The 23,838-nt window shown below is 49.8% G+C and overlaps 1 protein-coding gene across 2 annotated transcripts in view; it reads left to right on the top strand.

The window, feature by feature from the left end:
- Positions 1-13,348, top strand: part of LATS2 (large tumor suppressor kinase 2) — a 60,329-nt gene extending 46,981 nt beyond the window's left edge. The window contains exons 2-7 of one of the 2 annotated variants that reach the window (XM_002712803.5): positions 711-843; positions 2,506-3,917; positions 5,067-5,649; positions 6,531-6,713; positions 8,260-8,366; positions 11,073-13,348. In XM_002712803.5, the coding sequence (XP_002712849.3) occupies positions 711-843; positions 2,506-3,917; positions 5,067-5,649; positions 6,531-6,713; positions 8,260-8,366; positions 11,073-11,567 (2,913 nt within the window). In that variant the 3' untranslated portion in view covers positions 11,568-13,348. Of the gene's footprint in view, positions 1-710; positions 844-2,505; positions 3,918-5,066; positions 5,650-6,530; positions 6,714-7,222; positions 7,401-8,259; positions 8,367-11,072 lie in introns of those variants that run through there. The other variant, XM_008259923.4, reaches the window with a different exon arrangement.
- Positions 13,349-23,838: the final 10,490 nt, after the last annotated feature.

Raw genomic sequence — 23,838 nt, 5'->3', positions numbered from 1 at the left:
CTCGGGTGGGTCAAAGCTGCCTCCTGACCTCATCCACCTTACCTGCCTCAGTCTCTGCCTTGCGTTCCTCCCACCAGCGGTTTCAAGAGGGCTGTGGGCAGCCTGCCTTCCTCTCAGTGGTCAGTTCTCTAAGGGCAGATCCTCTACTGCTGTAGCCAGCACGGGGCTTTGCAGACACCAGGCAGTCAATCAGCATTTTACCAGAGACTGTTTGGCAGCCACGCCTTCCTTCCAGGGCAGGTCACTGGGTCCCAGGGGTCAGCATGGGAGTCAGTTTTCCTTGACTCCTGCAGTTGTCTTTTCCATTCAACTTTGTGCATTTTGGTTTCATCCTGGATTCTCCAGTCCAACCCCACAAGTTTACTAAGGAGAAGCCGACTTAAGGTTCTTTCAGATCCACCATCAGAATTCCTACATGTTCTTTTCCCAGGCTAACCAGTCTGTGGCGCGGTGTGTGCTGGGCTTCTGTCATCAGTCTCCTGCAGAGTGCAGGTCCTGTAGCCCCCTTACTTGCTCTGAGGGTTGTCTGCAGCACCTCTCCAAGGAGGGCAAAGTGTGGTTTGAGCCAGAGTGAGGGATGGGAGCCGCCGGTGGCTGTGTGTTGCAGTGACGATGGCAGGCACTCGGGCCGAGTCGGGGATGGGAGCCGCCGGTGGCTGTGTGCTGCAGTGACGATGGCGTGCACTCACATCTCCGCGCTTCTCTTCCAGGAGATGGCGGGCAGAGCGCTCAAGCAGACCGGCAGCAGGAGTATAGAAGCCGCCCTGGAGTACATCAGTAAGATGGGCTACCTGGACCCGAGGAACGAGCAGATAGTGCGAGTGATTAAGCAGACCTCCCCAGGTGAGCCCAGACCTCAGTGTAGGGGGTGAGGAGGATTTGGGACTCAGGAGCACAAAAGAAGTGCAGCTGGGCCTGGTCAGTGCCATCTGTTGGCCAGTCGCCTCCTTCCAGTAGTGGGTGAGCTGAGCCGGCCATGCCCCGGTAGAGGCAGCAGATCTCGGGTGGCCACCCCACCCCACCCCACCTCATCTGAAGTACCTGAAGTACTTCTTCCCTGGGGAATTTGTTTTTTTCCCTGAAAGATCTAAAAATACAGCAACCTAAGAATAAAAATGTTCTTTTACTTTCTTGTGGGCCTGTGGAAGAGTCTTGGAAAAGAGAGGTTTAGGCCGGCGCCACGGCTCACTAGGCTAATCCTCCGCCTGCGGTGCCAGCACCCCGGGGTCTAGTCCCGGTCGGGGCACCGGATTCTGTCCTGGTTGTTCCTTTTCCAGTCCAGCTTTCTGCTGTGGCCAGGGAGTTCAGTGGAGGATGGCCCAGGTCCTTGGGCCCTGCACCCCATGGGAGACCAGGAGAAGCACCTGGCTCCTGGCTTCGGATTGGCGCAGTGCGCCAGCCACAGCAGCCATTGGAGGGTGAACCAACGGCAAAGGAAGACCTTTCTCTCTGTCTCTCTCTCACTGTCCACTCTGTCAAAAAAAAAAGGGGGGGGGTTTAGTTCATTAATTTGAAAGCACACCTTTTTTCACACTGGAGCCCCTGAGAGCAGGTGCCAAATGGCAAGTGCTGCAGGATAGTGGGCCTTGTCCGAGTGCTGGGTTTCCCTTCAGAGGCCCTCAGGAGGCCCAGGGGCACCTGCGGTCCCTGGGGTGTGATAAAAGAGTCATGGGAATGAACACTTGGTGTGGTGGGAGGTGTCACATGCCTTGAAGGCTGTGTCTCACTGTGACGAGGACACCATTTCTGTTCTCTGGAGACCAGGAGTTTCCTTACCCAGTCCCTGGCTGGCGTCTGTGTGTGATCCTTACAGTTGGGTCTGGGGGGATGGGCGTCCTCCCCTGCCCATCTCCCTGCAGGCCAGATCAGCTCCGCTTTGCCTGTGCCCCACCATGTCCGCTGGCTGGGCCTTGGCTCTGCCTGTTGTTCCCCCCGGGAGGGGTCTCCCCACAACCCAGCACAGGTCTTTGCAGAAGCAAGCAGGGTAGAGCAGGGCTGGCACAGAGGGGAGCAGCTTCTGCCCTTCCGTCCCCGTGTCTGTGTCAAATGAGAGATTTGCACAGCAGGGAGGTCAGGATTAAGCAAGTCGCAGCTGAAACCCATCTGGTTATTTGTAGAGATTTTATGGGTGCTTCATAGTTTTAATAAAGGAGGTGGCAGAACAGCTTCAATTTCAAAAATAGGAAAAAGAAAAGTGGGCATTTGAACTATGTGGCAGTAAACCCAGCAGCCCCAGCTCAATTCAGCAAGGCAAAGAGGCCGCTGGTCCGAGCGTCCCCGCCCTGCCCCGCCCCAGGACTGGGACACTGCCCTCGGACTGCCTTGCCCCTTCCCGGTGCCCTCTGGACTCCAGCCCAACCCTGCACTGGGCCACTTTTGCGGCCACTGGTCCACAACGCAGCCCCTGGGATGAAGGCCCTGTGAGGCTCTCGGCCCCCTGAGGCATTGCCAGGTAGGGACCCAGAGCGCTGGGGCCCACTGATTCCGTCTTTCCATCTCCTGCAGGAAAGGGCCTGGTGCCTACCCCGGTGACGGTGACGCGGAGGCCCAGCTTAGAAGGCACAGGTGACGCGTTCCCACCCTACCATCCGCTGGGCGGCGCGGCCTATGAGGGCCCCGCGACGCTGGATGAGGTGCCGCGGCCCTACGTGGACTTCCTCTTCCCCGGGGCAGCGCCCCACGGCGTGCCGGGGCCCCCGCACCCTCCCAAAGGCTACGCAGCAGCGGGCGTGGAGGCGGCGGGGCCGCACTTCTCGGGCCCCGGCGCTGCGGGACCCGCGCTGCCGCTGCCCGGCGCGCACTATGGCCGCGCGCACTTGCTGGTGCCCGGGGAGCCGCTGGCCTACGGCGTGAAGCGCAGCCCCTCCTTCCAGAGCAAGGCGTCGCCCGAGGCTGCGGTCTACCCGGGCCTGACTGCCAAGGGCCAGGGGGGCCCGCCGGGCGCCGGCCTCGCCTTTCCAGCCCCAGGCGCCGCGCTCTACGCCCCACACCCGCACCACAAGCAGGCCAGCCCCGCGGCCCACCAGCTGCACGTGATGAGCGCCAGGGGCCAGATGTTCGCAGGCGACAGCCCCCCGCAGAGCCTGCTTGCCCCCTCCAGAAACAGCCTCAACGCAGACCTGTACGAGCTGGGCGGCGCCCCTGTGCAGGCTTGGCCGGCCACCTCCCTGGCCCGCCGCGACTCCCTGCAGAAGCCTGGTCTGGACGCGCCACGGCCGCACGCGAGCTTTCGGCCCGACGGCCGCGCGCCCAGCAGGACCAACTCCTTCAACAGCCAGCAGCCGCGGGCCAGCGCTCCCGTCCAGGCCGAGCCCTCCCTGCCTGCTCCCAACACCGTCACGGCCGTCACGGCGGCGCACATCCTGCACCCTGTGAAGAGTGTGCGGGTGCTGAGGCCCGAACCGCAGACGGCGGTGGGGCCGTCCCACCCGGCCTGGGTGCCCGCGCCCGCCCCGACCGCAGACGGGCTGGACGCTAAGGACGAGCACGCCCTGGCCCTCGGCAGCCCCTACCCGCTGGATCTGGAGTTGGGCAGTCCCGACCGCAGGTGCCCGCCCCCACCCTACCCGAAGCACCTGCTGCTGCCCAGCAAGTCGGAGCAGTACGACCTGGATGGCCTGTGTGCGGGTGTGGAGCAGAGCCTCCGAGGGGGCACAGCCGCCGAGCCAGCCGACAGGGCAGACAAGAGCCACAAGGGCGCAAAGGGGGACAAATGCGGGAAGGACAAAAAGCAGATCCAGACTTCCCCCGTCCCTGTCCGCAAAAACAGCAAAGACGAGGAGAAGCGAGAGTCGCGCATCAAAAGCTACTCACCTTATGCCTTTAAGTTCTTCATGGAGCAGCACGTGGAGAATGTCATAAAAACCTACCAGCAGAAGGTGAACCGGAGGATGCAGCTGGAGCAAGAGATGGCCAAAGTAATTCCCCGCTTCTTCTGTCCGTTTGCCCCACGTGCGCCCCTCAGTTGGTAACAGCAGGGTCCCTTTTCTGCTCCCACTTTAGACTAACCCTTCTCACAGGTGTGTTAGAGAAGTCACAGATGTTGCTACTTCCCTCTCCCACCCCCTTTCTCCTGAGGGATGGCTGTGCGTAATAGGGTTATCATGTGTGTCCTTATTCTTTAAAAAACTCAGCAAGGAGCCCGGTGCTGTGGGGTAGTGGGAAGAGCCTCCTTCTGCAGTGCTGGCATCCCATGTGGGATTAGGTTTGAATCCCAGCTTCTCCACTTCCGATCCAGTGCTCTGCGATGGCCTGGGAAAGTAGGGGAAGATGGCCCAAGTGCGCACCCTCATGGAGACCAGGAAGAAACTCCTCCTTGTGGCTTCTGATTGGCTCAGCTCCGGCCCTTGCGGCCATTTGGGGAGTGAACCCGCAGATGGAAGACGTTGTCCCTCTGGCTCTGCCTTTTAAATAAATGAATAAACCTTTAAAAAAAGAAACCATCAAAATTTGCATAGTAACACAACACTTTGAAAAATAGAAACAAGGTTTGGGTTTTTTATAAATTTAAGGAAAAATATATCTAGTAGTGATTCATGTATGCCCTAAGTAGCTAATAATGTTTGGCACTAGAGTGCTACAGAAGGTTAATTATTAATAAATTATTCAAATTAAAATGGAACACTAACTTTAAAGTCACACAGGGCCAGTAATTCTGAAAATCGAATCTGTGCTCTTACTTCCTGCTGTCTAGCATTCACTGACCTTTTCTTTCCTGCCATCTCATTTTTCCCTGGGCTATTAAAATATTAGATTGCTCTTGGAGTTTCAGGGATGTTGTGGTCCCATCCTAATGGAAGCACCCCTCCTTTCTGGAGCTTAAACTCACCCAGAGAAAGAACTATTCTTTTCTTACCTTGGATTCCAGATTTGTGGCTGGCTGTGGCTATAAAGGAGAAGGCCAAATATTATCTTGCTTGTAGTGTATAAGGCCCATTCTAAGGTGTTTTGTGTGAATTAAGTTAGAGCCCTCTCGGTTCTGGGGAGCCCCCAGCCCACCCCCTGCTGTGGCTTGCTGTGCTGGGACCCCCTGTAACATGGCTCCTCCTCCCTTTCCTTCAACACAGGCTGGACTGTGCGAAGCTGAGCAGGAGCAGATGAGGAAGATCCTCTACCAGAAGGAGTCCAATTACAACAGGCTCAAGAGGGCCAAGATGGACAAGTCCATGTTTGTGAAAATCAAAACCCTGGGCATCGGTGCCTTTGGAGAAGTGTGCCTTGCTTGTAAGGTGGACACTCACGCTCTGTACGCCATGAAGACCCTGAGGAAGAAGGATGTGCTGAACCGGAACCAGGTGGCCCATGTCAAGGCCGAGAGGGACATCCTGGCTGAGGCCGACAACGAGTGGGTGGTGAAACTCTACTACTCCTTCCAAGACAAAGACAGCCTGTACTTTGTGATGGACTACATCCCTGGCGGGGACATGATGAGCCTGCTGATCCGCATGGAGGTCTTCCCCGAGCACCTGGCCCGGTTCTACATCGCAGAGTTGACGTTGGCCATCGAGAGCGTCCACAAGATGGGCTTTATCCACCGGGACATCAAGCCTGACAACATTCTGATAGATCTGGATGGTCACATCAAACTGACAGATTTCGGCCTCTGCACTGGGTTCAGGTGGACTCACAATTCCAAATACTACCAGAAAGGTATTGTCTTGGGCATGCCACCTCCACTGTCCACACCCAGACCCCTGTTTGCGTGGGGGTGGCCCCTGATCATTTTGGAATTGTCTGTCACTCTATTTTATAGTCTGCAGTGACATCCTTTTCTCCCTAAAGAAATAGTGTGATGTGTGTTAGGTGTCTTTCCTTAAGGTAGTGGGTTTCACTTTTGCTACATTTTAGATCTTGGAATGTCACAGGGCCTTTGTGAAGAATTCTCATAACCCCTCCAAAAGGGGTCCTCTGTCACAACTAACCTGAATCTAATGTATATTTCACCCCATTCCTTAGACTCCTGCTATTTGAAAAGATAACAACAACAGCAAAAACCCAGCTGGTTGTTATCTTATTTATGGCAGGGATTCTTGAAATAGTTATTTTAATACCCTAACTCAGACTTAATTTTTAACAGACTTAACCTTTAACTCAAAACTCGCCCTGCACCATCTCCATCTTCTGGCCTTGGAGAATGTCGTGCATTTTTTAAAAACCCGCTGCAGATTCGTTCTTGCTCATTTGAAAGCATGGCTTGTTGGACAGGGCCTTGTGATCTAGGCCCAGGAAGCATCAAGAATGTAGCCCTCACGGTGCCCCGCGCCTGCTCGGCATAGCGCGCCCTTTCCTGCACTGCCAGAGCACCCGGCTCTGTCCTGGTCCAAGCTGGCGCCTGCCGAGTGGGCCTCAGAGTCTGACACAGGCGCTGCCCCTGGGGCCAGTCACGCGCGAGTCTCGGTCCTAACCCGTCAGCGGCGGGGGATTGGAATTGATTTGCTACTCTAAGCTGTGGGTTCGTTGCATTGCTGACCAGCGAAGATTCACTTTGGTTTTCCTTCCTCCTTTTCACCACCCCCGGTTCCGGGCTGAAGGGAACCACATCCGACAGGACAGCATGGAGCCCAGCGACCTTTGGGACGATGTGTCTAACTGTCGGTGTGGGGACAGGCTGAAGACGCTGGAGCAGCGGGCGCGCAAGCAGCACCAGCGGTGTCTGGCACACTCTCTGGTCGGGACTCCAAATTACATCGCGCCAGAGGTGCTCCTCCGCAAAGGTATGGGCCAGCAACCCCTCGCCTCGAGCACCCCACGGCCAGCTGCCCAACTCGGGGCGCACCGACCTCCGCAGGTGTCCCCAGCGCTGGCTTCCCAGAGCACAAAATAGCCTGCCTGTCATGTGTCCCCACAGAAGCCCGGGAGGTACTCGCTCTCCCTAACGTCTGGGCCTCCACGCACCCCCTCCGTTGGGGAAGTGCCTTCGCTTGCCGGGGTGAGGGAAGACTCATCCCTTGGGCCGAGTCCGGTGGCCGGCAATGGGAGGCTTTGCACCGGGACCTCTGAGGGGGGCCCCTAGAATTGGTTTGTGCAGAGGCAGAGGATGGCAGCCAGTTTCCAAGGGCCGCAGCACCGTGACTCAGCCTTGCCTGAGTATCTGCAGGCGCTGGCGGAGCAGAGCGCTGCTGGCCTTGCTGGCTGGGGCGAGCTGTACCACCCAGCAGGGTGTTGAGAAGCCAGGCTATGGAGAGCGCTTTCCTCCACTTGTTCTGCTCCGCTCTGCCCGCAGAGAATAGAATCTATGCGACAGCAGTGGACACAACATGACGAGGGCCCAGCAGAATCCATATGCCAAGCAGATGGCCCCCGCTATCAAATAGGACGTCTGGCTCGGAACAAGGGCAGTGCTTCCGTGACCCTGTGTGGCCCGTATGACAGTGACTGGGGCCCCCGCTCAGAGTTAACAAATCCAGAGATAGGCGGCTTCTCATTCAAACCTGTGTTGTTAGACGTCCCAGGAGGCAGCCAGACCTGTTCAAGTCCCAGTTGTCTCTGCGAGCTGTGGTAAGGCAAGGGGAGCTCCTGAGCCACTCGGCCCCAGGCTCACAGGTACTAGCAGGAAGTGCCTGGAGAAGCTGTGGGTGCCACTCCTGGTGCAGCGGGCAGAGCAGCTAGTGATCGCAGCTCTGCAGCCTCCCGTGCCCAGCCAGGCAGGAGGAGAGGGGGTGGAGGGGGAGCAGGGGTTCTAAAGGGCCCCCACTGGCAAGCGCTGCCAGCCGTCACCGCACACACACCAGGGAGTGACCCCCTGTGTCCCCAGCACACTTAGCAAGCATTGGGTCACAGCAGGAAGAGCCTGGCTTCACTGTGACATGGGTCTCTGAGGGAAAAGTGGGCGAAAATCAAAGATGGGTGAACCTGCCCCATAGCCTCCTGGTCGTGACCCTCAGCAGGGCGTGTGAGGCAGGCCTAGCACCCCCGGGGTGCCCCTTTCCTCTTCCTGGTCTCCGTATTCCACACGGAAGCCTCTTGGACTACTCGTGGGTCTCAACCCTACATTTTCCAGGTTCTGTTACGGTAACTCGCTTCTGTTGGCGTGGTCTGGAAGAACTTAAAGAGCCCCGACAGCAGTGATCTTTTCTTTGTGCAAGTCCATCAGTAAAGGTGGAGAATAGACGTGGCCGTGAGCCCTTCCCGGCAGGCTGCGGGAGCCTCGGCACAGGGCTGGGCCCCGGGCTGCCTCAGAGTGCTCCGGGCTGGACAGGAAACGCATGCGCAGGGAGGACCCCCAGCCTGGGCCCCTGTTGAGCCGACTCTGTCTTGCAGGGTACACGCAGCTGTGTGACTGGTGGAGCGTCGGCGTGATTCTCTTCGAGATGCTGGTGGGGCAGCCGCCCTTCCTGGCGCCCACGCCCACGGAAACCCAGCTGAAGGTGAGTTGGGGCGCGAGAGCCCCCAGCCGGCCTCTCGTCCTGGGTAGGGCGGGAATGCCGGTGCGGACCGTGGAATTTTTTACAGTAATATCAGCGTTTGTAAATTTTGTTGACTTAAGGAAAGTCACAAAGTTGGAGCTGAGCTCTTTACCTGCCCGGCAAAGAGCAAGCAGAACTCACCTTGTCTGGAATCAGCATCGCTGTTGGTGGATTTTCAGCTGTGGAGGCAGAGTGGATGTGTGTGTTCCGCATAGTCGTGTGAGGCAGCGTTACTGACTAGTTTTACAATTAGAGCCATTCCTGTCTATAATGAGCAATTATTTGAGAGTCTGCAGCCTGCAGTGGATTTACCCATGGACACACAATTCTAGGAAGTTTTCATATCCCTGAAGTCCATAGTAGAACCTAAAATTAATAACCTTTTAATTAGAAAAATCCTCAATTAAGGCTGTTTCATCTAGAAGCAATAAAATTGGAAATAGATATTATCAACATCCTAATTGAATTTCTGAACCACTCACTAATTTGCCTGCATGATAATAACCCAGATTTTTTTATTGTGGTAAAATACACATATCTATCATAAAATTACCATTTTAGCCATTTTTGAACATTCACATGTAGTGCTGCGATCACCACTATTTTCTAAGTGTTGTCATCATCCCAGAGACTCTATACCCATTTAGTTACTTCTTCTCCCTCCCCCAGCCTCATGGAACCTCCATTCTACTTTCTGTCTATGCATTTGACAATTTTAGGTACCTCCTTTAAGTGGAGTCATACAGTATTTGTCCTTTTGTGACGGCTCGTTTCACTTCAAGTCTCATCTGTGTTGTGTGGCATGTATCAGAACTTGCTTTTCAAGGCTGAATTTTGGTCCACTGTGTGTTTAGAACGTGGTTGTTTATCCATTCATCCATCATTAGACATCAAGGTTGTTTCCACCTCGTGGCTGTTGTGCTCCTGTTTTCACTTCCTTTGCTTTCACTTCCTTTGGATATATCCCCAGATATACCTTAAAGCATATGGTTGTTCTATATTTTGCTTTTTGAGAAACCAAGTTTATAGTGCACCTGCAGTACACATGAGTTCCAATTTACCCATATCCTTTTTTTTAAGATTTATTTTATTTTTTATTTGAAAGAGTTACACAGAAAGAGGAGAGGCAGAGAGAGAGAGGTCTTCCATCCACTGGTTCACTCCCCCATTGGCTGCAACGGCCAGAGCTGCGCCTTACCCGTATCCTTGATAACAAAAGTTATTATTATCCTTGATAATTTTTATTATTTTCCTGGGTTTTTTTTTTCTTTTTAGCCGTCCTAAGTGAGTGAGGTAGTATCATAGTGTGATTTTCATTTATATTTACCTAACAATTAATAGTATTGAGTGTTTTCATGTACTGGCCATTTGTGTATCTCCTTTGGAGGAATAGCTATTCAAGTCCATTGCCCTTTTTTAATCAGGTTGAATTTTTTTGTTATGGAATTGTAGGTGTTCTTTATATATTCTGAATGATTCTAATATATGTTTTGTACACATATGCTCTTGTTTCATTGGTTGGTTACCTTTTCCACTGGTTGATAATGTTCTTTGATGAACAAAAGCTTTGAATATTTTCTTATTGTCTGTTGTTTTTGGTGTCATCTAAGAAGTCATTCCCAGATCAGTTACCAGGCAGCATTTACCTTTATGATTTCCTCTGAGTCTTGTAGTTTTAGCTCTATTAAAACAACTACCTAGGTTCGAACCAGTCCTCCCACCCACCTACCCAGCTACTTCCAGGCCTTACCTGCTGTCCCGACACCCCAACTAGAATTGAGTTACACTGGCCTTGTTTCACCCTGATTCTAAGAATAGGCAATCAAGACTCTTGTTTTTTTCATCATAGTGGACACATCTGTGATGAATGAATTCACCAAGCAGCCAGATGGCTGGTTTATGCAGATGGGCATCACGAACATGAACCAGGGCAATAACCATCAGACCCTCAGTCAGCTTTCCTCTATTAGGTTACTTTTTTTAAAACAAAACCCCAGTTGGCCATCTTTTGGCCATAATAAATATTGAACGTGTGTCACAGTGGTTCAACAGAAACCCATTGCCATAGCTAAAGAAATGACTCGCAGAGGATCAGTCTCTTCATTTTTCTGGAAGACAGAATTGTGTTGCTAAGCAGTAGAGCATCCTTTAGTGTGTGTTTGGTTGCGTGGTCCCTTGATGCTGACTGGGAGGGACCTACTAAATAAAACCCCACCAGGGGCAGGTATTGTGGCCCAGGGGCTTCTGCCCACATCCCACATCAAAGTGCCTGGTTTGCATCACAGTTACTCCGCTTCTGATCCAGCTTCCTGCTGATGCACCTGAGAGGCAACAGATGATGGCCCTGCCACCTGGATGGGAGACCTGGATGGAGTTCCTTGCTTCTCCTGACTTCTGCCTGGCCCAGCCTCAGCTGGCACAGGCATTTGGGAGTGAACCAGAGGATAGATGATCTCTCTCCTCTCCCTGTCACTCTGCCTTTCAAATAAATAAAATCTTCTAAAAAGATGTCCACTCCGTTGTCAGCTGCTGCCTCTGTGTCTGTTCGAACTGCCTCGTACACTGAGGTGCAAGCCGTCAGGTCATCCCAGGCTGTGGCGTGGCAGCCCTGGCCGCCTGGCGCTGACATGGGACGGGAAGCTGACTTGTGTTCTGCCCTCTCTCCAGGTGATCAACTGGGAGAACACGCTCCACATTCCCGCCCAGGTCAAGCTGAGCCCCGAGGCCAGGGACCTCATCACCAAGCTGTGCTGCTCGGCAGACTGCCGGCTGGGGAGGGACGGGGCCGATGACCTGAAGGCCCACCCCTTCTTCAGCGCCATCGACTTCTCCAGCGACATCCGGAAGCAGCCGGCCCCCTACGTGCCCACCATCAGCCACCCCATGGACACCTCAAATTTTGACCCCGTAGATGAAGAAAGCCCGTGGAACGAGGCCAGCGAAGGGAGTGCCAAGGCCTGGGACACGCTCGCCTCCCCCGGCAACAAGCACCCAGAGCACGCCTTCTATGAGTTCACTTTCCGGAGGTTCTTTGATGACAATGGCTACCCCTTTAGGTGCCCCAAGCCCTCAGGAGCAGAAGCTTCGCAGTCTGAGAACTCAGATTTGGAAAACTCCGATCTGGTGGATCCGACCGAGGGCTGCCAGCCGGTCTATGTGTAGCCGTGCACCGGGGCCCTCAGGGCGCTCCGCCGCTGGGGGGAGCAGCCCAGGTGGGCTACTTCTCTCGAGACTGTTCTTCACCGTGACCGCCCCACGCGGAAGCTGAAGGGACTCCACGTCCAGCCGAGCTGCCTCTCTCGGTCCTGCTTGACAGGCAGGGTGGGTCGACGTGACTTTGAGTTGGCTTTTGAGGACCTACACTGCATCAAAACAATATTTTTAAACATTTAGTACAGTTTAGAAAGAGCACTTATTTTGTTTATATCCATTTTTTCTTACTAAATTATAGGGATTAACTTTGACAAATCATGCTGCTGTTATTTTCTACATTTGTATTTTATCCGTAGCACTTATTCACATTTAAGAAAAGACATGAAAACTGAAAAACATGTGAGAAGAAATGTCTGTGCAATAATGTAAAAAAGTTAACAAGACAACACTCTTCCCAGATGTCATGGAGACAGTTTTATCCACACAATGGTTTTTGTTTGTATTTTTTCCCACATTTCAAAATCGTGATATATAATGTTAAAAGCTGCTTTTTTTTTTTTTTTTTTTTGGCTTTTTGCGTATTATAGTGTAATAGGAAGTGAGCAAGGTGATGATGTGGTGTGATTTCAGCCGTCTGCTGGGGACAGTACTGCATGAGCAGGGTTTTTCTATTATAAAATCACCGTATCTTGCCATTCACAGCAGGTCCTGTGAATATGTTTTTACCGAGTGTTTATAAATGAGGTATTCTAGACAGTGTGCTGATAACGTATCGTGTGAGTGACTTCCGCGCTATGATTGTATCCCTTATTGTTTTGTTACAGACATGCAGATGTGTAACTGAAAAGTGATTTGTGTGTGTGTGTGTCTTGGGTATGATTGGATTCTTTGGGGGGGTAAAGTGAAACATTTGTCATATACTAAACTTATACACATCAAAAGGGATTAACGTAGCTATGCCAAAAATTTGAAGTTACTGGTGGACCCGTGTCTGTTTCTCTAGGCAGTATGCTCTTTGGTTCTTGGTGTAGCTGGTATGTGGAATTCAGTAACTCCAACCCTGCTACTTAACCTCTTGAATGCTTCTTCCCGCTGTCGTAACAGCTGAGACGTTACCATAATGAAATTGAATAATCTGACGGTTCTTTCACATGGTGTTCTAGTGTGCTTTGAAGTGTTGAATCATAACTCGGTGTAAACAATACATTTTTCTAACCTTTTTAAACAAGCAAAGATTCTTAGTGACAGTGGGATGAAAAAATAAGCCATACATATTTTCTTAGACGTATAGATGTATATATAACTACATAGGTAAACACACAAAATATTCCTTATTTCAAATTAGTATGGTGCCTATTTAAAGTGATTTATATTTGAGTAAAAATTTAAATTCTCTTTTGCTTTTTAAAAAATCTGATGCATCATATTTTTCATTATAGTATTATTCCACATATTTTTCCTTGAAATTCTTAGTATAATGTATCCATTACTTAGTATGTATCTAGAAAACAACACTTATAAGTTTATCAAAAACTAAACTAAAAAAAAAACCCTGTGTACTGGTTTACATTTGTATGAATGGCATATTCCGAAGTCTGCTGCGCTTGTATCCTGACTGTCAGTATTTTCGCTATTTTACATAATGCCATGTTGTTATTTACAGCGCTCTGACATACTTTCATGTGGTAGGTTCTTTCTCAGGAACTCAATTTAACTATTATTTATTGATATATCATTGCCTTTGAAAAGCTTCTACTGGCACAATTTATTATTAAAATTTTGAATCCAAATCTGTTAGGTGGTGTCACGTTTTCTTGATGTTGCTAAGTTCTTGATTTTCTCAGCACGCCATAGCCCCCGCCACGTTGTCCTGGTGCTTCCCAGACAGCCATAGCAGCATCCCTGGGGAGTCAGTGTCCCTGAGGGGAGGGAGCAGAGCTTCCCAACAGGGCTGGGCTGGGGAGAAGTGGGCTGCTGGGGAGACACACGGCTCCAGATCCCACGCCACTCCACGACCAGCTTCTCTGCTGTGAGCTGAACACAAAACGCACCTCCCTGAGGGGTTCCAGGTGCGCATGGTGGGCCATAGCTCATGCCTAGGAGCCAGCCCCAGCAGCAGCAGCATACGGTTAAGCTGGAAGGACAAAAGTCGTGCCAAACCTTTTATTTGAAATGGTTTTGATAGCATTAAGAAATTGCTGGCACCGCGGCTCACTAGGCTAATCCTCCGCCTTGCGGCGCCGGCACACCAGGTTCTAGTCCCGGTCGGGGCGCCGGATTCTGTCCCGGTTGCCCCTCTTCCAGGCCAGCTCTGCTGTGGCCACGGAGTACAGTGGAGGATGGCCCAAGTGCTTGGGCCCTGCGCCCCATGGGAGACCAGGATAAGTACCTGGCTCCTGCCTTCGGATAGGCGCGGTGCGCCAGCCACAGCGCGCCGGCCTTGGCGGCCACTGGAGGGTGAACCAACGGCAAAGGAAGACCTTTCTCTCTGTCTCTCTCTCTCACTGTCCACTCTGCCTGTCAAAAAAAAAAGAAATTGAGAAAAGAGAATCTGAATGATTGTGAATCAAAGTGTGTGAAGGGATAAATGCCCTTTGCTTTGTTTACAGCCACTTTTTTCCCGCAGACAACAAACGATGGGTTTATTTTGCATCCTTAGAAAACATTTTAAGACACAGTGTAAGCAAATTTGTACATGTATGCTTGTTTACCTCTTACAGAAATGGGAGAATAGGCCAGTGCCACAGCTTACTTGGCTAATCCTCCGCCTGTGGCTCCGGCACCCCGGGTTCTAGTCCCGATTGGGGCCGGATTCTGTCCCGGTTGCTCCTCTTCCAGTCCAGCTCTCTGTTGTGGCCCGGGAGTGCAGTGGAGGATGGCCCAAGTGCTTGGGCCCTGCACCCCGTGGGAGACCAGGAGGAAGCACCTGGCTTCTGGCTTTGGGTCGCTGCAGCGCCAGCCATAGCGGGCATTTGGGGGGTGAACCAACAGAAGGAAGACCTTTTTCTCTGTCTGTCTCTCACTGTCTAACTCTGCCTGTAAAAAAGAAAAAAAGAAATGGGAGAATGTTATGCGTATATTCTGTACCTCTTTTCAGTTGACAATGTGTCTTGGCAATCCGTATCATCACATAAAGAGCTTCTTTGTTTAGTATTACTGCATTCCAGTTCATTGTTGAGGCTGTTATAATCAAACCAGTGCCATATAGGTGGACACACTGTTGTTTCTGATCTTCTGTTAAAAACAGTGTTAGAATAACCTCTAGGAGTTGTCATTTTACAAATATGTAGTACAGATGGTATGTAAATACGTAGGGCAGATGCTTAAAAGTGGAACTGCTAGATGAAAAGTTTAAGGGTATTAGCAATTTGTATTGCCAGATTCCATAGGAAAAGGTTTCCTAAGAGTATCATGAAGGAACTGTAGGCCTGGTTTCCACGTATCTGTGATCATTGTGGGGTATGAATGGAGCCTGTTGAGGGAAGGAATATTGTGTTCCTTCCAAGTTTCCTTCACACTTGCTAAATCTAAATGCAAATCATTAAGGAAAAAAACATTAGCCAGCTTGGGGTGTTTCCTCTGAATTTTCTATGGTCTTCAGCTGGGATTTTTGAGGTGGAGTTTATCAAATTCCTCCAAATAAAACTTAACAAACCAAGTGTAGAGTCTCAGTAACTACACTGTTTTTACACTGATGGATAAAGCTGTGTTTACCATGCACAGTGAGATACTTTGAAGTACATGCACACATTGCATGATGACCAAATCTGATTAACACTTAAACATAACTCGCAGTGACTAGTATGTTGCTACTGCTCTCAAGATTAGTACATCCAGGGCCCGGTGCCGTGGCTCACTTGGTTAGTCCTCCGCCTGCGGCACCGGCGTCCCATGTGGGCGCTGGGTTCTGGTCCCGGTTGCTTCTCTTCCAGTCCAGCTCTCTGCTGTGTCCCAGGAGGGCAGTGGGGGATGGCCCAAGTGTTTGGGCCCCTGCGCCGACATGAGAGACTGGGAAGAGGCACCTGGCTCCCGGCTTCAAGTAGCGGCCATTTGGGGGGTAAACGGAAGAACTTTCTCTCTCTCTCTCTCTCTCTACCTTTCAAATAAATAAATAAATCTTAAAAAAAAAAAGATTTAACACATCCAAAAAGATCTTGACTATTAAGTGAACATTTGCAACCAGCACTATGCTAGCATTATTAATCCCTTTATATCTTTTTCCATCAGTCCTGTTTCTTAGCAACACAATCTTCCATTTCCAAAAGTGGAAGTTTAAATTTCTTGGATAAAATGAGTTTAATCACTTTGTAGAGGAAGGAAAATCCTGTTACTGGACACTGGGGTGAAATTCGTCCCACCTCCTGTTAAGGAGAGAAAACTACTGTGGCCCTGAATGTAACATGGTTCTTTCTCAACTCACATCAGATAGTATTAGACTTTCTATTTGAACCATCAAGCCTAGTTTAGGAAACAAGAGAAGGAAAATACATTATATGTATAGATGTTTGCTTACTGCATTCTCTCTGATGTTCTAAGGTTTTGTTTTTTCTTTTGTCTTTTCTTCTTCAGAGACATCCTTTAGCCAATGGACATTAGGTAGCAAATTCTTTTTCTTTTCCTTCATCAAAAATTGTCTCCATAGCTCCTGCATTTCACAGGCTGTAGGATTCTAGACTGACAGTTCTATTGACACTTGCTTCTTAGCCCCATGATCTCTAAAGAAAATCTGTTGTCGTTCTGATTGGTTTTCCTCTTCAGATAAATGTTGTAGAAATCATCTTGACATGACTGTAGCCATCTGGGTTGTAACTCCCATCTTGCCCTTAAGGTAACCCGGATAGTCATCTCAAACCTTAGCTAATAAAGTCATAAAGATGATCTGGGCTTGCCTTGCGCACATGGACCTGGAATGTCCCTTACTTAATGCCTGCAGTGTTAACATTTTGTGAGCAAGTCCAGGTGCACTTAATGTTAACCACAGGCCGCCTTAGTCTGGTTTAACACATTAACCCCTTAATACTGATCGGGGCTGGGTTTGTTAAGTCCCTCCTCCCCCTATACCTTTGTGTGACCCTGGATATGTCCACCTCATTCTTCAGCCCTCTCCACACCTGCCTTTGGTGGCCAGTTCTCATATGCTGGGTTTTCCAAAGCAGGTGTTTTCTTTGACTTCCTTCAAGGTTTTCTCCGATTATTTTTCCAAAGTTTAACTATGTGATGTGGGGCTGAAGTTGTGTTACAGCAGGTTAAGCTGCTGCCTGCGACACCAGCATCCCACATCAGAGTACTGGTTCAAGTCCCAGCTTCTCTGCTTTTGACCCAGCTCCTTGCTAATGAACCTGAGAGAGCAATGAGAGACAGGCCAGGTACCTGGGCACCTGCCACCCGTGTGGGAGACCCATATGATATTCCAGGCTCCTGGCTTCAGTCTGGCCCAGCCCTGGCTGTTGGAAATATCTTAGGAGTGAACCAGCAGATGGAAGATCTCTTTCTCTCTCTCTCTGTAGTTCTGACTTTCAAATAAATAAAATAAATCTTTTTTCAAAAATTGTGAGATATCTTTCCTTGTATTTGGGGGGCGGTTATCTTGTGATTCACTCAGTTTCTCAAATCTGGAGATTTATTTCTCCCTAAATTTGGGAAGTTCAGCCATAATAATTCCATGCTTTCTCAACTTCCCACTCCTTTCTACTCTCCTTCTAGAACTCCAGTGGTGTGTGTATTGTTAGATCTCTTGTTACAAACCCTGAGGTCCAGCTAGTTTTCCTTCTGTTGTTTAACCATGATTAATGTATATTTTTCTATATTCCAGCTCACTAGTTCTTTCCTCTGACCCTTTATTCTCTGTTCCCATCCACCGCGCTTTTTATTTCAGTTATGGTATTTGTTCTAAAATTTCTACGTGAATCTTTACAGTTTTCCTTTTCTTTCTTTCTTTCTTTCTTTTTTTTTTTTTTTTTTTTTTTTTTTTTTTTTTTTTTTTTTTTTGCTGAGGCTTCTGTTTTTAGTTTGTTTCAAGGATGTTTCTGGTTGTTCACTGAAGCCCCCCCTTTTTTTTAATTACAACTGCTTTTAAAGTCTTAGATAATTCTAACATCTGTCATTTTGGTGTTTCCATCTGGTGACTTTTTTTTGCTCAGCTCTGAGATCTTAGTTCTTGGTGCCGTGAGTGACTCTTGATGGAAACCTGGACATTTTTTGTGTTGAATCTGAGAGTTTGGTTCTGCTCGGGCTGGCTTTCCTTGACATGGCCCCGGCAGCGTCAGGACAGACTGCTCGCTCCCGCTGGGCAGGGGTGCTGCTGCGTACACCACTCAGGGATGGCCTCATCACCACTGGGGAAATGGTAAGACAGGTCCTGGCTCTCCTCTAGGCCTCTAACAACCCCAACAGGGGGAGGCGGGATGCTTCTTGGTGGCAGGTGAGTTTCAAAGTCCAGGCACCTATAGGGTTTTTTCTTTTTATTTTTTTATTTTATTTTATTTTATTTATTTTTGACAGGCAGAGTGGACAGTGAGAGAGAGAGACAGAGAGAAAGGTCTTCCTTTGCCGTTGGTTCACCCTCCAATGGTGCATCGCACTGATCCGAAGCCAGGAGCCAGGTGCTTTTCCTGGTCTCCCATTGGGTGCAGGGCCCAAGCATTTGGGCCATCTCCACTGCACTCCCTGGCCACAGCAGAGAGCTGGCCTGGAAGAGGGGCAACCGGGACAGAATCCGGCGCCCCAACCGGGACTAGAACCCGGTGTGCCGGCGCCGTAAGGCGGAGGATTAGCCTAGTGAGTCGCAGCGCCGCCACCCTATAGGTTTTTCATGTAAGCCACCAAGGGGCAAGGCTTTACCAGCCAACAGGATTGAAAGTCTCGGCTTCCTAGAGTTCTCTGATATCATCCAGGCCCCACTGCATCCTGCAGGGTGGGATTCTAGGCTCCGCACTTGGCCTCTACTAGCATGAGTTGATGGACTGGAATAATTAGTGTCTGAAGGCTCCCATGCTGGTCTAGGCCTTTTCTCACCCTTTGGACGGAGAGAGCTTTGTGTTGGGACTCTGTGTGAGTGGTTACTGACATTTTTGAGTCTTCAGCATCTTCAGCTCCAGGTCTGGAATACTGAAGCCAACAGAAAACTCGGCACCATGTCACTCCTTAGGCATTTAGCTCATCAGCTCTCTGCCCTCTGTCCACCTGTAAGTGTCTTATGCTTGCTTTTTGTATCTTTTTTTTTTTTTTTTTGACAGGCAGAGTGGACAGTGAGAGAGAGAGACAGAGAGAAAGGTCTTCCTTTGCCGTTGGTTCACTCTCCAATGGCCGCCAAGGCCGGTGCACCGCGCTGATCCAAAGGCAGGAGCCAGGTGCTTATCCTGGTCTCCCATGGGGTGCAGGGCCCAAGCACTTGGGCCATCCTCCACTGCACTCCCTGGCCACAGCAGAGAGCTGGCCTGGAAGAGGGGCAACCGGGACAGAATCCGGCGCCCTGACCAGGACTAGAACCCGGTGTGCCGGCGCCGCTAGGTGGAGGATTAGCCTAGTGAGCTGCGGCGCTGGCACTTTTTGTATCTTGTGCTGGCATTTTTGCTGTTCTCAGCAGGAGGAGTAAGGAAAAGTACATCTGGTCCTTCCTGGAAGTTAAAGTGAGTCTCCTTTTTAGCACTGACAAATTAAAAAATTTTAAATTCAGTTCCTCAGTCATGAGAGCTGAATTTCACATATTCAGTAGCTACTTGTCCTGGACAGTATAGTCTGAGATAAAGTCCTCTAGTTTTGCGTTAATCCTTGCATTGACAAACGTCTTGCAGAATTTTTGGACTAAGGCAAGCGGTTAGTCTCCATGTCTAAATGTCACAGCTAGGCAATGGAGGAGCCACATTCTTCTTCAGGAAGGGAGCCATGAAGCTGTAGGGTGTGTCCAGTATTGCCCTGGGTTCAGCACTGCTCTATTTCCTTCCTGTTTTGCCACTATGACTGTGCCTCCTCCTCCTCCTAAAATCACCGGTTCTTTGTTTGATTCTTTAAGCCAATGATTCATGCTTTCAAGAGGTTTGTCTCGATCTGTTTTGTGCTGCTAAACCAAAAATAACGCAGACTGGATCCTTTATAATGAAGAGAAATTTATTTAACAGTTCTGGAGGCTGACAAGTTCAAGTTCAAGGTGCTGGCATTTGGTGAGAACCTTCCTAGGTGGAAGACAGACAGGAAAGGTGAAAGGGGGTCAAGTTCATCCTTTTATAATGGCCTCACTTCCAAATTTGAGAGCAAAATTCTTATGATCTAATCACTCATCAAAGGTCTCCCCCCCCCATACAAGGTAGCAAGATTTAATGAAGAGAAATATACCTGATAGACTAGACAGGCATCTTGGGAAAGAGCTGAGTGCCCAGTCTGTATTCTCACTCAAGTTTTTGTTTTTAATTAATTTATTATTATTAATTTTAATTTTTAAATTTTTTTCTTAAATTTTATTTTGATAGGTAGAGTTGTAGACAGAAAGGTCTTCCTTCCGTTGGTTCACTCCTCAAATGGCCGCTATGGCCGGCGTTGCACCGATCTGAAGCCAGGAGCCAGGTGCTTCTTCCTGGTCTCCCATGCGGGTGCAGGGCCCAAGCCCTTGGGCTGCCCTCCACTGCCCTCTCGGGCCACAGCAGAGAGCTGGACTGGAAGAGGAGCAGCTGGGACTGGAACCTGGGGCCCATATGGGATGCCGGCACCACAGGCGGAGGATTAGCCAAGTGAGCCACGGCGCCGGCCCCTATTTATTATTAATTTTGAAGGCAGAGTTAGAGAAAGAGCATTTCCATCCCTGGTTCATTCTTCAAATGGCCACCATGGCTGGGGCTAGGCCAGGCCAAAACCTGATCCCGGAGCTCCATCCTGGTCTTCATGTGGGTGCAGGGGCCCAAGCCCTTGGACCATCTTCTGCTGCTTTCCCAAGCACATTAGCAGAGAGCTGGATTGGAAGTGGAGCAGCTGGGACTCGAACCAGCCCTCACACAGCAGCTTAACCCTCTGTGCAGCAATGCCAGCCCGCAGACTGGAGTTACTGTGAATGTGGGCATGCACCCACCATTTCTCCTCCTCCTCCCACTTCCGGGTTATTGCTGGACGGAGGGCTTACTGGGTATGGCATTCCTGAAAGCACTCCCAGAACTTCATCAGCGCAGTGTTACTGGACCTATGTCATACCTCTTAATACTGTTACAATAGCAAGTTCCTGAAGCAGGACCGTGTAAGAGAAGGGTCCTGACAAGGACTCAGGGCCTTGATTCTAAAGCCAGCCTTGTACGACTTTGGGAAAGTTAGAACTTAAGTTAGTGACAGTGGAGCGGAGACAGCATGGTTCTGTGGTTTTCCAACTATTTCCAGCATTAGTAGTTTCCAAGAGGTGCCCGAGAGGCTGCGGGAGTGCCAAGGCCGTGCCCTCTGTGCTTTTGATTCCACCTAAGATTGTGTTGGCCTAGGAGTGGGGAAGGACTCAGCTAGCAAAACAAATTTGAGAGGCCGGGACTGTGGCACAGAAGGTTAAGCTTCCACCTGTAGTGCCGGCATCCCTTACAGCTGCCAGTTCAAATCCCGGCTGCTCCACTTCTGATCCAGCTCCCTGGTAATGTGCTTGGGAAAGCAGTAGAAGATGGCCCAAGTGCTTGGACCCCTGCACCCACGTGGGAGACCTGGAAAAAACTCCTGGCTCCTGGACTTGCCCTGGCCCAGTCCTGGCCATTGCAGCCATTTAGGGAAAAACAGTTTCTGGAAGAGAGAAGATTCTCTCTCTCTCTCTGTTTCTCTCTCTTTCTCTCTCTCTCTGTATTTGTGACTTTCAAATAAATAATCTTTACAAAATAAAAAATTTAAATTAAAAAAAATCAAGGTGACCAAAAAAACTTGAATACCAATGGTTTAGATGTTTGGTAATGTCCATTTTTTAAAAAAATAATTTTATTTATTTACTTATTTATGCATGTATGTATTTATCTGTGAGGTAGACAGAGGGAGTTTCCATCTGCTGGTTTGCTCCCCAGATACCTGCAATGGCCAGAACTGGTCAGGGCAAAAGGAGAATCCCAGAACTCAATCCACGTTTTCCTCATAGGTGGCAGGAACTCAATTACTTGAGCCATCCCTGCTGCCTACCAGGGTCTGCATGGGCAGGAAGCTGGAGCCAAGGTCTCGAGTCAGGATCTGGAGCCAGGTGTCAACCAGGCACTCTAATATGGAAGTCAGGCATCTAAACCAGTGTCTTAACTGCTGGGCTAAATTCCCACCCCAGTGCATCATCATCATCATCATCATCATCATCATCATCATCATTTAAAATATTATAAGCATAGGGGCCGTGTTATGGTATAGCCAATAAAGCCCTGCCTGCAGCACTGGCTATAATCCTACATGGGCGTCAGTTTGTGGCTCAGTTGCTCCACTTCCGATCCAGCTCCCTGCTAATGGCCTTGGAAAAGCAGCAGAAGATGGCCCCAGTGCTGGACCCCTGCCACCCACATGGGAGACCCGGATGTAGCTCCTGACTCCTGGCTTCAGCCTGGCCCAGCCCCGCTGTTGTGGCCATTTGGGGAGTAAACCAGCAGATGAAAGATCTATCTCTCTCTCTCCCTGCCTCCCTCTCTGCCAGTAACTCCAACTTTAAAATAAATAAATCTAAACATGTATAAGCATAATAAATACACATTATTTTTAACAGTGATATTACTAAAGATAGTCATTGTCGTGTTTTTTCCTGCTCCGGAACACAACCACCCCCATCTGCTCAGTTATTTCTTCTGGTGTTTCCATTGTGTTACTACTAACAGGCTTTAATGATTTCCTGATTTACTTATTCTAAATATTTTCTACCAACTGTGTGTTATGGTCTTTCTCTCACAGTCCTTGCCAAAGCTCTGTTTCCCAGTATAGTTCTATCACCACTTTGAGTTGAATCAGTTGGACGTGAATGTTTTTTAAGACTGCCAAGTCACCCTTGAGCCAGATACTATATTGTGCTTATACTCCTGTGTACAGTTTTTCCTATCTTGTGCCAGAACCTTATTTCTTTCCCTTTCTTTGTTTCCTTTGAACCAACAGGGTTGTTTTTGTTTTTTCTTTTTCTTTGCTCTCTCCCTTTGTCCAGTTTTTACAACAGATCCGTCCAACACCAGGCTGTTTTCCAGGAGTGTGGACACTTGTGCACCGCCTCCTGCGATCTGGACTGGAGTGCTCTCCAAGCTGAGCACACAGCTGTCTTCATGGACGCGCTGTTTGTCAATTTCCTGTGCTGGATTTCATTTTTGCAAAGTGCTGTACCTTCTTTTTCTCTTACTTACTGCTAGAAAAACCCTGAGTCTGCTTACATAGAAATGTGCCTTTTCTGGGGACCAGCACTGTGGCACAACAATTTAACGTCCTGGCCTGAAGCGCCGGCATCCAATGGGCACCGGTTCGAGACCCGGCTGCTCCACTTCCAATCCAGTTCTCTGCTGTGGCCTAGGAAAGCAGTAGAAGATGGCCCAGGTCCTTGGGCCCTTGCACCCACATGGGAGACCCAGAAGAAGCTCCTGGCTTCTGGCTTTGGATCAGTGCAGCTCCGGCTGTTGTAGCCAATTGGGGAGTGAATCAGCAGATGGAAGACCTTTCTCTCTCTCTCTCTCTCTCTCTTTCTCTGCGTAACTCTGACTTTCAAATAAATAAATCTTAAAAAAAAAAAAAAGAAAAGAAATAAATGTGCCTTTTCTACTTGGTAAAAAATATGCGTAGGCATAAAATCTTAGGATGAAATTTCACTGGGCACTTTTTTTTAACATTTATTATTTATTTATTTTCATGTACGTGAAAGGCAGAGAGAAAGAGAGCGCAAGAGTGAGAGCATATGTGTGAGGGGGAAGACACACAGAGAGAGATTTTCCATCCACTGGCTCATTCCCCAAATGCCCAACAGCCAGGGCTGGCCAGCCGGCAGCCAGGAACCTGGAGCTTCCTCCCTGTCCCTCACGTGAGTAGCAGACCAATTACTAAGCCGTCAGCTGCTGCCTCCTGGGATGCGTTAGCAGGAAGCTGGATCAGAAGTGGAGCAGCCAGGACACAAGCCAGCACACTGACACGCGGTGTAGGCATGCCAAGCCACACCACAGCCCCCACTCATTCTTGGGGTTTTGAAGGCATTAGTGCTTTCGCTCCCTGCCTTTAACGTTCTTGTGAGAATCTAGTGAAGCCGGCACCGCGGCTCACTAGGCTAATCCTCCGACTTGCGGCGCCGGCACACCGGGTTCTAGTCCCGGTTGGGGCACCGGATTCTGTCCCGGTT

The sequence above is a fragment of the Oryctolagus cuniculus genome, chromosome 9, assembly GCF_964237555.1.
Source record: "Oryctolagus cuniculus chromosome 9, mOryCun1.1, whole genome shotgun sequence".
NCBI classification, from domain to species: domain Eukaryota; kingdom Metazoa; phylum Chordata; class Mammalia; order Lagomorpha; family Leporidae; genus Oryctolagus; species Oryctolagus cuniculus.
This window is presented reverse-complemented; position numbering and strand designations above follow the sequence as displayed.